Source organism: Amaranthus tricolor, chromosome 2 (genome assembly GCF_026212465.1).
Source record: "Amaranthus tricolor cultivar Red isolate AtriRed21 chromosome 2, ASM2621246v1, whole genome shotgun sequence".
Classification (NCBI taxonomy): domain Eukaryota; kingdom Viridiplantae; phylum Streptophyta; class Magnoliopsida; order Caryophyllales; family Amaranthaceae; genus Amaranthus; species Amaranthus tricolor.
In genome coordinates, this window is record NC_080048.1 from 31,365,517 (window position 1) to 31,382,198 (window position 16,682).

Genomic DNA, 16,682 nt, shown 5'->3' on the forward strand with positions numbered 1-16,682 from the left:
TTGTGTGCTGTACTGTTTTAAGGTTGTTGCTGTACTGTGCGTTGTGTTTGAATGTGTTTGACTAATACAGCAATATGTGTTTGAATGTGTTTGACTAATACAGCAATATGTGTTTGAATGTGTTTGACTAACACAGCAATGTGCATTGTGCAATATGTTGCTGTACCCTGATCAGTGAGCCTTGACTAATACAGCAATATGTGCAGCAATGTGTTTGAATCAAGAATTGAACTGTGCATTGTGTTCTGCATGTACTGTGCATTGTGTGCAAGTGAGCCTTGACTAATACAGCAATATGTATGCATTGTGTTTGAATCAGTTTTTCCCATTGAAGTTGAGTATGCAGCAAGTCAGTTATTGCATCAGTAGTACTATTTGTTTGAATCAATATCTTGTGCATTGTGTGCAGCAATATGTGCAATATGTGCATGTACTGATCAGTTGTACTATGTGTTTGAAGTTGTACTAATAGCAAATCAGTATGAATCAGTTCAATTAAATAACTCAGACTGAACTGAGATTTGTGTATGAATCAATTCCTTAGTATGTACTGTATGCTGTATGCAAGTGAGTATGTTGTATGAATCAGTTCATAAGTGTTACTTGTTGTATGCTGTATGCAAGTGAGTATGCAAGTGAGCCATCTAACTGCAAACAATCAATGTTGAAAATCAATGTTACAAACACAGCAAACAATCAATATTGAAACCATCTGTATTGTTTAGTGTTGACACTCAATTTTCATACACTTTTGAGTATGCAGGAAATGAGTTCAATGAACTGAAATTGCTGTATGTATGCAAGTGTTGATTACTGTATGCAGCAAATCAGTTCATCAGTGTTACTTGTTGTATGCTGTATGCAAGTGAGTATGCAAGTGAGCCATCTAACTGCAAACAATCAGTTCATCATTGCAAACACAGCAAACATACGCAGCATCACATCAAACACAAAATCATACACACCAAACACATCATACACAGGAAGCACAGAACAATACCTGCAAAGAAAATTTAATGGAAAAAATAAGAAGTTCATTCATTCATTCAGAATCATCATGTTACAATATCCAAATCAATCTTACAATTATGCTTAACTAGGTGCTAAACTTCAATTAGCACCCTTGATTAATACAAGAAAAGCCAACAGAAAACAAAACAAAAACCCTAAAACAAAGCTTCTAATCTGACTGTAATGCTCCCTCTCATTCATCCATTTCTTCTTAATCATTTTAATTTCTGAAAAAAGCTTGTTCCTTTTCATGTTCCAAGCAAGATATCCTTGATGTCAAAATCTTGATTTCGGTTGCCAATTGTCGCTTTTCCTCCACAAGCTTGTTAGTGAGTTTTCTTTGCCAAACAGCCATTTCAGGTTCATCAACCCATTTAAACTTTTTGCAACCCCTCGATTTTGTATCAGGATCATAAAAAACGCAAGTATTAAACCTTCTTCCAGGATTTTCCTTCGTCCATGAAACCCTCCTTGCAAAGGGAACTCCACACCCACATTTTTCAATTGAAGAATTTTCGCTTGAAGAACAAGAAGACATAACTGATTAATTGGAAGAAAACGATGATCTTTTAAGGTTTTAGGGATTCGAATGCCAACGACAATGAAAGAAAGACGCAAGAGAAGAAGTATTAGGGTTTTTCGCTGCAAATGGGAGAAAGCAAGAATGGAATTGAATGGAAGGCTGTGAATTGAAAAGAAGACGATTTAGGTTAACTAAAGGGACCACGTGCCTGGCACGTGCTAGTCAAAGGTTAAATCTGACGGTCAAACGCCTAAATCCGTTACAAGGTACTCTTTTGCAAAAAAATGGACTATGTAAGGTAGTTTTTTGCAAAACTTTTTATTTAAGGTAGTTATTTGCAAAATGGGGTTTATGTTAGGTAGTTTTTTAACATTTTGCCTTAAAATAAATTAATTTATCATAACATTTATTAAATAACTACTTCAAAAATATATTAATTACACGAAATAAATTTAATAGTTCGAAATTCAAAAAAAAAAAATATTAATTTGAACCAGTCGCACAAAAAGTGCAACTCAGCCTAGGGGCAGTCGCACTTTTTGTGCGACTGGTTCAAATATTAATTTTTTTTTTAAATTTCGAATCGATTAATTACTTACCGAATCGTTATCATGCTCGTTTTCGTATGCCATTGTCGTTCGATGTACAGTTCTAGCTTATTCAACTGAACGTAGTGTGTTTAGAGAGTTTTAGAGAGATAGTACCGTATTTGAATTCGTATATACTACAAGAATGTCTCTGAAAATTCAATATATATAAAGTTTCGATAATATTGTTATTAAGTGATAATAGTGTTCTTAAGTGTGATTTACAATTATAAAACATGTTTTAAGTACAATGACATTTTTATAATTTTAAAAACTCTAAGGGCAAACTCGTAATTTCATTATGAAGAGAGGTGGCGATAAAATAAAAAGCGCAATGAAATTTAGTAAGGCCCTAAATATTATCTGTTACAAGTAATTGGAGAAAATATATTTTGATCTTCACAGAATGACTTAGATTACGTGGAACTCAGTTACACAGGTGGTTTTAAAGAGAGGGACCCTTCTTTCATAGCGTACTCTCTTTAGTTTTTACCAAATACCAACCATATATTCCAACTTCCAAGTATTTTACAGCATTTTGTTGGAAGCTGTGATAAAAGCACAAAGAGCTGAATAGCCATAGATTAAGTTTTTATTCTCTGTTTTAATAAAACCTCCAAAAACAAGTGTTTTAGTAAGTAAAGAAAAGTAGTTTAGGGCAATCTAAAAGGGCATAAGTTTAGATTGAGAAAAATTAATAAAATGATTTTGTTTAAAATTCTTAAAAGAAAGTTTGTGAAATTTTAATTTCTAAAATAAGTTTTATTCTCCATTAATTGGACTACTATTAAATATTTATGCTCATCTTTTTAATAGCAAATTTAAGGGGACAGATGAGTATGTGGTAACATTAATTATTTTTATTGATAATTGAGTTAATTGTATAAGTAAATTGTTAATGAAAATATTTGATATTTGTTCATGTTTGAATTTTATAATGTAAATAAAAATTTAACCGACTTCATAAATTAAGTTATGAAAATAAATGCTTTTAATAATCGTTTTTAAATTGCAAATAAATAAATATATGAACTATATAACTATATTGATCAAATACTTTTAACATATTTTTATATGTAAATGAAATCTAGATTATAAAAAAAACTTTTGTGGTTGAAGTTACCCTTGTAGGATCAAACTGTTGGATTGTAGAATTGTGTTAAATTCATAATATAATTCGGATTTCAAAGTTACAATCCTACCAATAATCTGCATCGATTGTGTGGTTTTGGATTTGATTGAAATTCTAACAACGTTGCTAATATGTAACCGCCTTGAATTATGAAGGCAAACACTAACTGGAATTTAGTATTAATCAAGCGGAAGCTTACTTTTGCCAACACAATTAAAGGGTTACTTAAAGGTCAAACCAATATCCAAGCAATATAACGGAAGTCTTAACTGTCCAAAATATAGGAAAATTACAACCAAATCGAAATAAGTCCAAAGTTCAAATTACATCCTTAAATTAGTCTAAATCTAAACTAATAGTCTCTCAAATAAAATAACGAGATCTAAACAAAAGGGGAGTCATACTCCAACTTAGGTTCATCTTCCGCTCGCATATCCATTCTCCGTCGAGGTGCCATAGGGTTTTACTCTAAAAACAAAACCATTGGAAAAACATACAAAGCATAGTATCAGCAAAAATGCTGAGTATAAACACACTGGTGTCCGTCAAACAAGTTGAAACCCTTTTTTTTTTGAGTAAATTCATTTTGAAATATGCTTTTTCATTTGATAAATCATATTATGATTCAAATCCAGTTCAATGGCTCTATAGTCATTTCAAATTCTCATTTTTCATCATAAATCATAAGATCTCAATGGATCCAAATCAATTTCAAACTCATATCATAAGTTTACATGGGTACTCTGTGAGTCATCCTGTGACTCGTTTGGTAGTCGGTCTACCGTCCGCGACATGTCCGGCAAGTGTAACACAATGGTATTGTGAACAATACGCGCTCAGCATTGGTGAGCCGTTTAATCATGCACACAACATTTGCTGTGGCATATGTACCCGCCATTTAGGCTAAAACATTTTTTTGTACATAATATATATCTTGTAATTTTAATAGCATTTGAAAGTCAAAAGTATCCACTTTTTCAATATGATAAACATCTTTTATTTGCACATAGCAAAACATACTTTATTTGCGACTTAGCAAAATCAACTCATAATATTTCCCACATGGGTAAAACATGCTTAGCATAATCATATCATTAAACATAACCTTTGTATTATATTGGGGCATCACTAGCATGTATGGAAATGCATCGTAACAAAAAGTAATTAAAGTTCAATACAATGTTTTTTTAAGGAAACCACTAAAATGTTTCGTTTCAATCCTTCTTAAAGTAAATATAACTTTAAAGGGTTTTGAAATTCATTCAAAACAACTAGAATATGATTCATAAGTCTATAAAATCATTACAACAGAAGATTTCATAAAACACTATTTTCTTAAATACGAGATAGTTTTGTCGGTAATAAAATCGATAATTGATTTACAAAGTAAATATTAATTCTCCAACAAGGCCCAAATTAATCAAGTCATTATAATACCTTATTTAAAATGAATTTAAGGTTGTCCCATCAGATTATAATTGGTTAAACGAATTTATAACGATCTTACAATTACTTTCGACAATTTGGGTATTTACCGTTATTTAAATGGTGTCTTAAATCCGTAAAATTTATAAACCATCTAATTTAAACTTAATTTATACTATGCGGCAGTAGGTTATTAATATAATTATAAATTTTTTTATATAGGTCTATTTTTACCCAAATTTAATTAACAATATTACACTTTTTAATAAATAAACATTGTCTATTAATTTGATAAATTAGTAAATAATTAATAATTTATTATATAAAATTATACCAAAGTTCCAGAAGTCATATAATATGTTTATTAGGCTATTTGAACTTATAAAACTCATGTATGATGTTTTATTATTTTGTACAAATATTTTATCGATAAATAGAATAAAATAGGTTTAAAATTATTTGAGTCCGAATAAAATATTATAAAAATTATATAATATTTCAAAAGCTATTTTAAGGGGTACAAAATTTTAAATAACCATTTAAAAATCATGTGGGCTATTTTTAATAATTAATATCGTTATTTTACCAATAAACCGAATAAAATTTATTTAAGTCCATATATGGTCACGAAAATCCATATAAATTTTTGAACATGTATCTACTGTTTATATAAGTGTCTCATAAAATTTTCATGTCCAAAAGACGTCATTTAGTATTTATTTTATATTTTACCGTTTTCAAACTTACCGATTATTAATAACCGAGTAAAAATTATTAAGGTCCTTAAATGTCAACGAAACATTCCCAAAGTTTTACCAATTTTACCTACTGTCCATATGAGTATGTGATAAAAATTTCAAGTCCATATGTCTTTTTTTGGTAATTATTTTATATTTTACCATTTTACAATTTATCGTTAAACAATTTAACGATTATTCAAAAATAATAGAAAAAAAAATTCCAAACTAAATATATTCTGGCCAAATCTTATTGTTTTTGATGATGAAGAGTTCATCTAATACCATGTTTTATAATAAGAGTATTTAACACTTTAAAATCCATTAAAATATCAATTTAACGAATAATCTCAACAAAAAGTATCCAAGAAATTTTCTTAACATATAGCTACTGAAAATTTCTTTTAAAATGAATTTCAAATATTTTCAAATTCATATAATCATTTCCATCACAATAACTTTTACAAAGTAGTGTTAAACATGCCTTTAAACATACAATAATTTATAAAATCAATCTGCATGATGCCCACAATAATAATACATGTAATAAATTATTCCATACTCAAATTTATCATTTTGACATCATTTTTCAAGATTTAAGAACTTCTCTTTGGGAATTTTATTTTTTTTTTAAAAAAAAAGTTTATACACAAACTTTCCCAACTTGTTCTTAAATCCTTTAAAAATCACCCCATGTGACATACCTCGACTCCAAGCCTATATAACTATTCCGTAAGCTCCTACGCGTTCTTAGAAGCGGTTCTAACTTCGGGTCCTTGCCCTTCAAGTCTCAATTCCAACTCTTCAACTAAACATATTGCATTCATCCAAAAATCAATAATAATTTTGGATTTCTAACATGAACTTAATTTTTCCAAGTTAGAGTTGTTAGACTAATACTTGTGATGATTTTAACATATTTGGAGTATACTTATTATGTTGAGCAACATACTTAATTAAGTTCCATAATTTTACTTACTTGTTAGACTAAATGAATTGGCTTATTCAAAAAAATCCATGTTGTTAATTACTATATTGTCACAATGAGATTGCAATATTACGCAAATCTATATAAGAGCCTTTGAAAGAAAATAATGCAATTTTAATAGAACGGAAAGAGTAAACGTTAAATTCAATTTTGTTCCTCTCATTCTTGACATTACACCAAATCGAGCCTGATACGATAGAATGTTCCATACAGTTTCAACTTGAAGTATAGTTTTAGTAGTTAAAGTGGTCGTGAGCACCTCAAGGTTGGCTTTATTTCGGTTCCCTATACAACCAACACACTAACAATCATGACTCATGAGGAATATTCATTTCTAACGCTTTGGTTTTTATATGGCACGAGAGCTTTGAAGGCAAGATCAAGGGTAAGACTGTTTTTAAGAACAATGAACATGGGAAAAGATAATTGATATCCGGCGATAGTCATAAGTTTGTACCCCCATTTGTTTTTCAGCTAGTCTTTTGAAAGACTGTCTCTTTGAGAGACGTATTTCAAGCTCAGCCTATTAAAAATTAATATCTATTTATTGTATTCTTGATGCCTACTTATATTATATTTAATGCTTGCTTATCATATTCTTAAGGCCTACTTTTAATATCTTAATTGTCTGCTTATATCATTCTTAATGCATATTTAGAATATTTTTAAAAACATATAATGAGCTGGCCCAATTAAAAATAATCTCTCAAAGAAACCGTCTCATAAGAATTTGTGTTTTTTAAAAGACTCCTCTATCCTTTCAAATTTGACACATAATGCATATAACTAAAGCGACAAAGGGATTATAATTTATAAGTATGTAACCGGTACCTTATGATTTTTAGAGACAAAAAAACATGTTTTTATCAAGAAAAAAAAAAGGAAGAAATACAAAAGATAAGATAGGTTTTCCATTGTAACATCCATCTCACTCCAGATTACTTTCTCCGTTTTCCATAAATGGCCTCAAAGCACTTTAACATAATATACTAATGGAGACATCAAATAGCCACTTAAAACATAAGAGGAGAGTTATGTGCCTGGCCCTAGAGTACATCCAATCATCCATAATCTAGCTGCATCAACGGCAAAGACGGATCTTAACAAGCAAAGTATGCAACCACGAAAATAGGACAATGTTTGCTCCATAAAAGGCTTAATCATCGAAAACGCTCTAAATCCCCATAGGCCATAATTGCCATATTGCTTCAATTACGGACACTAACTAAATCCCCATAGGCTTAATCAATTACGGACATTAGAACTAATTAACTAACTATAACCAAAAAGCCCAACCTAGCTCAAACTTGATCCTACAGAATGATTAGCTTATTATCAACATTTTCTCCATAACGGTTTAACTATTTCGATAATAAACAAACATACAAGTATATTAGGCACAAAAGGCCTTAATTCGACGAACAGCTTACTCTAGTAAAAAAACTGAAGTGCCTTACAATAGTACAGCTGATATAACCTTAACTCTTAAGGGCGCAGCAATAGGAAATAGGGCTCTTTAATAAGTACAAAAGCAAACAGATTTGAGAAGCTCAAATTGGAATTTGTAATCTTACATGCCAACAAATTCTGTACAACAGAACAGCCACAATTCCAGAAAGTTGGTCCCTCATGAAGATTCTTACCAAGGCGACTCTTCCGAAAAGAAGGCTGACACGGCATTACACCCTTGTCCATAACCAAATAGTCCAGATTCTGGCAATTGGGTGATTAACCTGCTGACAATCAAGAGAATCATCAGAAGAATCAAACAAAAGAGATAATCATCTCCATAATTGAGGCTACAAGTTTTGGATAAAATCAATTTTGCATAATGGAAAGTACTGGGTTTCTCCACCCAAAACCCTTAAAAGGAAAGTTCAATAAAAAAAAATCTAAACGACAGCCACCACACATACATGTCCTGCACCTTATTCAACATGTTACCCTCTTAAAACTGTATTCCTAGAATGACTAAAGAAGCATTGTGTTTACGTATCTCATCTTAGTACCATTGAACTCCTTCACTTTTATGATGGATCCCATAGCTGAACTTATTCTACATTATATCGGTTGATTTTTGTATGTTTTAGATCCAAATTCGTTACAAGGTTTTGAAGGAACAGGATTCATAAAGAAAGTTAAACCAAATTGCTTCTCAATCAGATATCCACGAAACACTTCGAGCATAGAAAATGACAATTTCAAATTAGAATTACAACTGCCAATTAACTAGGGTATTTGGTCTACATGATCATTTCCAATTAGTGCATCATCACTAGCACAGAGTCCTGTGTACTTCATCCAGTAGCAGATAGGATATCACTATTTGGAAAAAGCAAGCAAATAATATGAAGACTAACTGTAGTATACTCGATCCTAACAGACGTGCATCTCAGCCAATCAATCTTGATTTTTCTACTGTCCGTCCTCCCAAACAAAAGTTCAGGAATTTTTTGAATATTCAATTGTTCTATAAAATTTACCCTCAAAAAATCACTTTCTACAAGTGGATATTAATTCCAAAAATGATAGGAGTAATAGAAAAGTAAACAGCCGCAAAATTTGATTTCTTGAACATAAATTGCGTGCTACCTTAGTCGGGCAAAGCAGTTCCCCTTTCCAGATTGTTCTTGATCTCCAGGGTATATTTCCCAAATGCCCGTTCAATTTTCTTGTTGAAGTGCTCGTTACGATCATTGATAGAGTCAATATCCTTTTCTTCACGGAATTTCCTCCTCCGACTGAAAGCTCTACGCTTCTCATCTCTATCTTTGAGCTCCTTAATCATTCTATCAATTTTGTCTTCAGAAATATTTGGAGCCTGCATAACAAAAGAGAAACAAAATATCATGAATACGAAGCAACAGCTTCATTAATCTCTGATCATCAAGAAACACAATGATTGTGCCAACAAAAGTACACAATACATACCTTCCCATATTGGAGGCTGGAAGCCTCTCGGTAGAACTCAGGGTCCTCTTCTTTCATTTTGTTGTATTCTTCAAGGTCAATATCTATATTTTTTGTGCGCTTTTTGTATGCGTTGTATAATGTTTTTTGATTAAAAACTGCATCAATAAGTCATGAGTTAGAAAACCAAGTCAAATAAAATCCCATCACAAGTATTCAAATCCCATTGTAAAAGCATTGATCCAAGAAGTCAATATAATCAACCTCAAATATGGTCAGGACACGGTTCCCGTAACTCAACAAAGTATGATACAAAATTCAATAAAATAAAAAACAGACACAACTAATACTACTGCATTTTCTTGAAACAGTAATGTCAAGGATAAGCAAATATCACGAAACAACCTCCCCAGTCCCCAACATGAATAATTCTTTGCAAGAATCCAACATAAACATTTGCTGAAGGCTTTTAACCTACACCAAATAGCAATATAATAAATTTGTAAAGTTAACTAAGAAGGTCACTGTTTATCTGTAAGCTATTGACAAAACATATAATTCACTCATGCAGTGAACAAACTTGATATTTCATACAGAAACACTGCAGTACAAATAACTCCATTTATTAATAATCTGCATGAATACATATGCTTTAGTGTTCCTTACAACAGCGAAACAAAAGCAGTCATTTGGCAGTAAATCACATATTAATGGCAAGGAATTTAGCACAACACAATTTTGGTACAGAAAGCATGTTTTGGTCTCCATGTAAATGCGATTCCACTCATTATACAGCCTACTAACCATTAGTTACATAGGCGATAAAAGAATGGATTTTGTAAAGGAAAAACAAATGAAAGTCGTTATTTTCTCTATTTAACACCAACTTAATTCCCAAAATTGAACTTAATCCCAAGATCAAATCCTCATTATTACAAAACAACACAAACTCAGTAGGAAGCCGATTTTTCCAACCATTCTACTTTTGAAGTAGTTTAGTTACAGCATTGGGAATGTGGGATCAAAGCAAATGAATTAGTAACCCAGAACATACCATCCCAGCCGGCAGGAGCTGGATCTTTCTCCCACTTTTTATATTTTGCTTCAGCTGCCTCCTGTGTATCCAACATGTATGCCTTTGTCATGTCCAAACCATTAGCATCAAGAAGTCTGCCAACCTTCTTCTTTCTTTCTTCCAGCCATTTTTCTTTAGAAACACCCCTCGATTCAGTAGGAGGTTCCATTCTTTTTTGCTCTGCCACCATAGCTGTTTGATTGGCTTTTTTGGCCGCATTCTGCACAAAATGCAATAAAGTTGCATGAAACGATAAAAGCAAATGGCCGAAATATCAAAAAGTAGATATGTATCAGCCAACATATGCCAAGAGGCTCTCAAACTTCAGAATTCCTGCATGCTCACCATCTTAAGTCTTAATTCAAACAGCTTCCTTTGTCTCCCTGTAAGATTAGACAAGTCGACTTCTGAGGTAACTTCAGTTGGATGATCATCAGCATCTTCATGATCTTTTCTATTTCCTGATTCACCCTTGACTGAATCTTTGATGTTATCAGGAGAAGCTGCATCAACCTTGGTTTGACTCCCATCCACTCCACTAACCTCTATAACCATCCAATAACAAAATCAGAAATGTGAGCAATAAAGATGCAATACCTTACCACCCAGCTTCTTCAACCTAAATATGCTAGAGTAACTACATCCAATCAACAAGATGCAACTCAAGGCATTTTTTGAAAGAGGGGAAAGGAAGGGGACAAAAACTAGTGAACTTAAGAGAGTTATACTAGCAAAAAAAGGCAAATGAATTAAAAATTAGACAGCCTTACAGCCTTTAATGTTAGTACAACCTAGTGAGTTCATGAGTAAAATAAACATTACCAGTTCAATGACCGCGAGATTTGTTTCACGACCATTACCGAAACAGTATTATTGTACTATGCCTTCTATATGCTGATAAGAATCTTTTGCATGTCAAATGTGCTTTAGACATCAAGGTAATTGGCCGAAATTGGAAGTGATGAAGAAGTCACTTTCAACACAAATAAGTGATTCAAGGCACAAGAATGATATGCTTGAAGGCAGCACCTTGGCATATAAAAATGGACACGTTGGATAGAGTAACTAGGTCATCACTCTACATAATTATTAACAATTTCTTATACTATTGCTCATGTCAGTATGAACCTACCTCTTCTTCATTTAAGGTCCTTAAAGTTCTAACCTCCCATTTCTCTAAAAGATATATTTTTTGGCTTCACACAACCAAACCAACATAAGCAATATTGCTCATTTTGTTTTCAATATTTGCAAGTCTAAGACCTTTCTTATGTCTTCATTTCAAGTTATATTCTATTGGGTATGTCTATTAATCAGTCTTAACATACGTATCTCAGCTACCCTTATCTTCTACAGTAATCTCTGCAAAAAGCTCAACACTCTATCTCATGTAGTAGTGTTGACGTGATACTTTGAGTTGACATGAGATCTTAGTTTTAACGGGGACAAGGCACATAGAGCCTAGGCACAAGGCGAAAGCACGAGATTTTCGTAGGTAAAATGCACCTTTTGGCTCAAAAGCTTAGAAAACAAATCTTAAACATATTTGATGATTGATACTTAACGTAATATGATATTCATATTATAATTGCATTAAAGATCTAAGACATCCAATATCATTGCGCTAATTGACTAATACAATGCAAAATAGCACAAAAGGTACTTGAATCTACATTTTATAGCAGTTTATCAAATAGTTCTAAATAGAAGATAGAGAAAACAAAAAAAAAAACAATAATGAAATAGAAGTTAAAAAAACCTAAACTATATAAGAGATATGACAAGAAGGTAATTAAAGAAAATAAAAAAACTAACAAATGTCAAAAGGAAAATTATTGAAGAAACGAAAATGAAAAAAAAAAAGAAGAAAAACTAGAACATAGAAAATCAAAGAAATCATAAGAAAACAAGAAAGAAGATGAAAAATCTAAAACAACAATAAAAAATGAAAAGTCCACAAGAAATTGGATCGAAAAAGAAATAAAAAACACACAAGTTGTACTCAGTCGTGTGGAGGCCTAGGGAGAGAGTTCTACAAAGTTGTAAAACTGTAAACAAATAATTGTTTTACCCCTTGATTTGTCTCACTTCATAAATAAGAGTAATGCCTTCTTCATTTCCTTCTCTCTTCAGTGAAGACAACTATTTTGTCCAAGTGTCATATGACAAATTACTAAAAAACACATTCTTCCATTAAAAAACAAGTAGTTTACGCCTTGTATATATTGTTGAGCTCAGACTAAGTGATATTTCTTAAAGCTCTTTTTTAAAACTAAGAATGATATTGAGAGAAAAAATATTGAATGAACCATTTGATTGTAGGTAGTAAATGTTGGAAATAATAATAAAAATTTAGTGTACTTTTGCTAAGAAAATCTCTTGATAAGTTAATGGTTATGTTTTCAACTTCAGTAATCTCATTTCTTCAAAAATTCTTTCCAATTCATTTTCATCTGGAGATGTGGCATTAGGTAATAATAAACATAGAGAACAATAAAAAAAAATTATTATTAGAGTTTCATCACCATAGAAATGATATTGTACATTTCATGAAAATGAACTATGCATACAACTAAAGAAACTTCATAGGTAAGTGTGTCTCTGTGGATTGCGTCCTAATACCACCATTCAGTACCAACAATCAAATAGAGCGTAAATGGTTTATAGTACTATGTATTCCATTAAAGTGCATTTTTTTTTTTGAAAAGATACTATTGGCTGGAAAGTTCTCAAGTTATGTACAAAAGAGGACGGTGCACTTAAAAAGGCTTGTGGGATTAGTCTACGACCTCTATAGATGATCAACACCGAAATGCTTGTGCAGAACAGGGTGTTTTGAATGGTCTTAAAGCAAACTTGCAATTGTGATCAATAAAGAAGTTAGTCCACCTTGCGGGGATTGATCTTTCAAGGGCAATAATTATATATTCGTAAGTAGAGTGATTGTGAAGAGGAGATAATCAAAATTATTTCATTAATGTTCAAATTTACATCACAATTATTTGATGTTTAATTAATAATAAAAATAATATTAAAGCCTTAATCCCAAAAAATTGGGGCTAAAAGTAGACTACTAAACCAATATATCATTTTTAGTAGTCATCCACAATTCCACATGGATTCTCCTTCTCCATTCATTTTGATTTTCTATCATCTCCACCTATAAGTCAGATTCTTTTCAATGTTGGTCCTCCACGTCATGTTCTGTGTTTCTTACCCTTTTTTTTAAATCCCTAAGTGGCCACTCCATCATTGGTGCTCAAGTTACACTTCATGTACTATGTCTTCCTCTAACTTATTTAAACTCTCATGACTTCAACTCTTATCTCCACGTTCTAACTTAGTATGTCCTAACATTTGTCTCTTCACATGTGATTGGAAAATCCTTTGTTGTCCCTCCACATGTCTTAACATTTGTCTCACTTATCCATACATATCATGCACTATATTAATGTAATTCTTGAGAATATCCCTCTTCGTTATTGCCCACCAAAGTAGTTCTCTAGGTACCTTATGTTATATATTTTACAAGTCAATAAAAAACATACGCTTGTCTTCTTTTCTATCTCTATACTCTATAGTACTCCATCATCTGTCTTGTAACACGAATTATCGTCATAGTAGATCCCTCAAACATAAATTCAAATTGGTGTCTTTGATATGCTGATACATCTCACACAAATTTTTAAAACTATTTCCCATAACTTAATAGTATGGTTCATGAGTTTTATTCTACATTGTTGGAGCAATTGGTATAAATTCAATCCACAAAATCTCTTTCATACTCGTAAAATACTAGAGTAGTTCAACAAAAGTGAGAAGCTCAAAACAAACTAAGATCAATGGAAAGGTGTGAAGATAGAAATTAGTGGAAAGAGTTTGTTTAAGTTACCAAAGTAGTCCCCTGGTTAATTTTCATAAACTTCAGATAATTAAAAATCATTTGTTTCCATTTATAATCTACAACTAGAAAATGTTCACGCTAAGTGAAACTTGAAACTACAAGAAACAAAGGATTACACTTCCCGTTCTCAATGTATCCCCCATGAACGTCCACAAAGCAACTCTTTATTCAATTAGCCTCATGTTCATTTAAACACACTCTTAATTTACTTATCACATATACTATTAAAAAAATAAAGCTTCATATCTACCACTATAGATTAGAATTTGGAATCATACACCTAGAAATTTTTATTAATGTATAATGATTATTGAGCATCTTAAATAAAGATAATACGTGTTTCTAAAATCTTCAAGACACTTCTTTTCTTCATCCACTCAATATGGGTTTCCATTCAAGAGTACCACCACACACATTTTTCATAAGATAAGAACTTTATTTTTAGTTGACCAACCCAAGATTTGTAAAACATTCTTAAGCTTGCTTAGCCTCAATTAAAATGATAGTATGACTTAACTAATCAATGATAACACGAATCACATATCTCTAGTTTCCAACATCACAATTACTTTCTTAATGTTCAAAGTTACAACACAATTTTACTTTCTAGATTGTTAATCAACAATATGACATAAAATTCAATCCCCCTAATCTCTTTCATAACAAGAATCTCAAAACAATCATAAGCACATAGTCATTCCCTCATATGCTTCAGTTTGCCAGCCCGAAGGAAGGCCCACACCAGCTCTCTACTCTCAAACTAAACTTATGCACACCTGAGCAACAACGATGCTCGTCCCAGGAAAACATAGGATGAGCTAATGCCCATCAATGGACCAATTGCTCATTCGAGCACATTGCTTGTATCTGCAACTTCGTCAGAACAGAAGTCTTAAGACAACAACATCCAAACTACTCCTCACACTCCTCCAAGCACTCTTCTCTAAGAAACACAGAAACACACTCTAATATCTGAGTTAAGCATAAACTCAATGCATATATCCACCAAAACAAAGAACAAAATAATAAAGAACAAAACGAGATTCAATTTTCTCATTATCATCAAATATAACTAAAGTTCATCACCTAGAATAGGTTATGACATGAAAAAAATGATAACCAAAGAAAAAAAATCACCTTTATTGTTTTGGGCAGATCGAGCTTTTGCTTCGGCAATGACCCTGAAGCAAAAATCAACGCACTCATGATAGGGGTTTGATGCATTTCTACAATCTGGATGAACTCCTCTTTCTCCACCCATTGTTTTGAATTCCTGTAAAACCTAAAAATCCAAAATTTCAACATATTTAGGGTTCATACAGCTTCAAATAGTGAAAAGTAATCACTAATATGCAGTTAATTAGTACAACAAGAAAGAAATAATCGAGTGTCGCACCAAAAATAGATCACGGAAAAGGAAATTCAAGAAAGTAGAGAAAAGTATTTACCAGTATTCTTTTTTTTTTTTTTTTGTTATTGAAACTCAGGAAGTTGTAGATTTTTCGGACCTTTTGGGAACAGAAAACTGAAAAAGTACGTTTTCAAACCTAATTGAATTGGGGATAAACCAAACGAACCTTAGAATAAGGATGATTTGAGAGGGTGTTCATAAGGGTCTCCGTATTTGGGATACCGAGTTTTAACGGCCGATTTCATCGTATACTTTTTTTTTAATGAGAGATTGTTTTAGGCCCAGTTTATTAAATTTTAATGTCTATTTATAGTATATTTAATGTTTATTTAGCTTACTTATAATATTTTTAATGTCTATCAAGAAACTTAACCTACTAGTCTACTTACCATATCCTTAATGTGCATTTACAATATCTTTAATGTCTACTTACAATATACTTTGTTGGCTCTTAAGGTTTTGATGATGACTTCACTTTTAAATAAACAAACATATTTTAGAGATTGTTTTGTAGATGAATATCCGATTTTGTTAATCGTTAATGAAGCCTATGACTTGGTTCGTGGAAGTTGTACATGTCTCAAATATCCAAGAAGTTGGACAATTGCTTTAGAAGTCAGTTTACTGTTCCTAGAGTTAAAGTCCTGACGAAAGTTGTAGATGGAGACAGTGTACTGTTCCCCACGATACATGTCTGAAGAAGACATTGACTGGAAGTTACGAAAATTACGTTTTCTGTTTTTAGTTAATGTAAAAGGTTAAAAGTTTAATTAGTTGCTTAATTTAATTAATTTATTAATTGGCAAAAAGTTTTTTTTTAAACGCCTAAAAATATGGAGAAGACTTATTCCTCACTTTGAATTAGTCTCCTATAAATTCGGACACCCAAGAGATTTATTCTCTACTTTGAACAAGTCTTCTATAAATTAGGATCTTCCTAGTGACTCATGTACTATTAACCGTACAAGAGAACCGTAGT

At 31.8% G+C, this 16,682-nt stretch overlaps 1 protein-coding gene across 2 annotated transcripts; it reads right to left on the reverse strand.

Annotated features, from left to right (window-relative positions):
- Nucleotides 1-7,744: 7,744 nt before the first annotated feature.
- On the reverse strand, nucleotides 7,745-15,928 carry LOC130806271 (uncharacterized). 2 transcript variants are annotated; one of them, XM_057671283.1, is made up of 7 exons: nucleotides 15,741-15,928; nucleotides 15,430-15,574; nucleotides 10,734-10,933; nucleotides 10,368-10,608; nucleotides 9,335-9,471; nucleotides 8,996-9,224; nucleotides 7,745-8,139 (listed from the first exon to the last, which is right to left on the reverse strand). In XM_057671283.1, the coding sequence occupies exons 2-6, from the start codon at nucleotides 15,551-15,553 to the stop codon at nucleotides 8,997-8,999; spliced, it is 930 nt and encodes a 309-aa protein (XP_057527266.1). In that variant the 5' UTR covers nucleotides 15,554-15,574; nucleotides 15,741-15,928; the 3' UTR covers nucleotides 7,745-8,139; nucleotide 8,996. The 2 variants fall into 2 exon arrangements, with proteins under 2 accessions (XP_057527266.1, XP_057527265.1); XM_057671282.1 differs by having other exon boundaries at nucleotides 7,745-8,136; nucleotides 15,741-15,927.
- Between the last annotated feature and the right edge of the window lie 754 nt (nucleotides 15,929-16,682).

Bases quoted from the DNA above. Each gene is read 5' to 3' on its own strand.
- LOC130806271 (XM_057671283.1), bottom strand. From the start codon at position 15,553: ATGGGTGGAGAAAGAGGAGTTCATCCAGATTGTAGAAATGCATCAAAC. The intron at 10,934-15,429 runs GTGATTTTTTTT...GGATGGTTATAG, and splicing joins ATCTGCCCAAAACAATAAAG to AGGTTAGTGGAGTGGATGGG. The intron at 9,225-9,334 runs GTATGTATTGTG...TTTGTTATGCAG, and splicing joins CCAGCCTCCAATATGGGAAG to GCTCCAAATATTTCTGAAGA.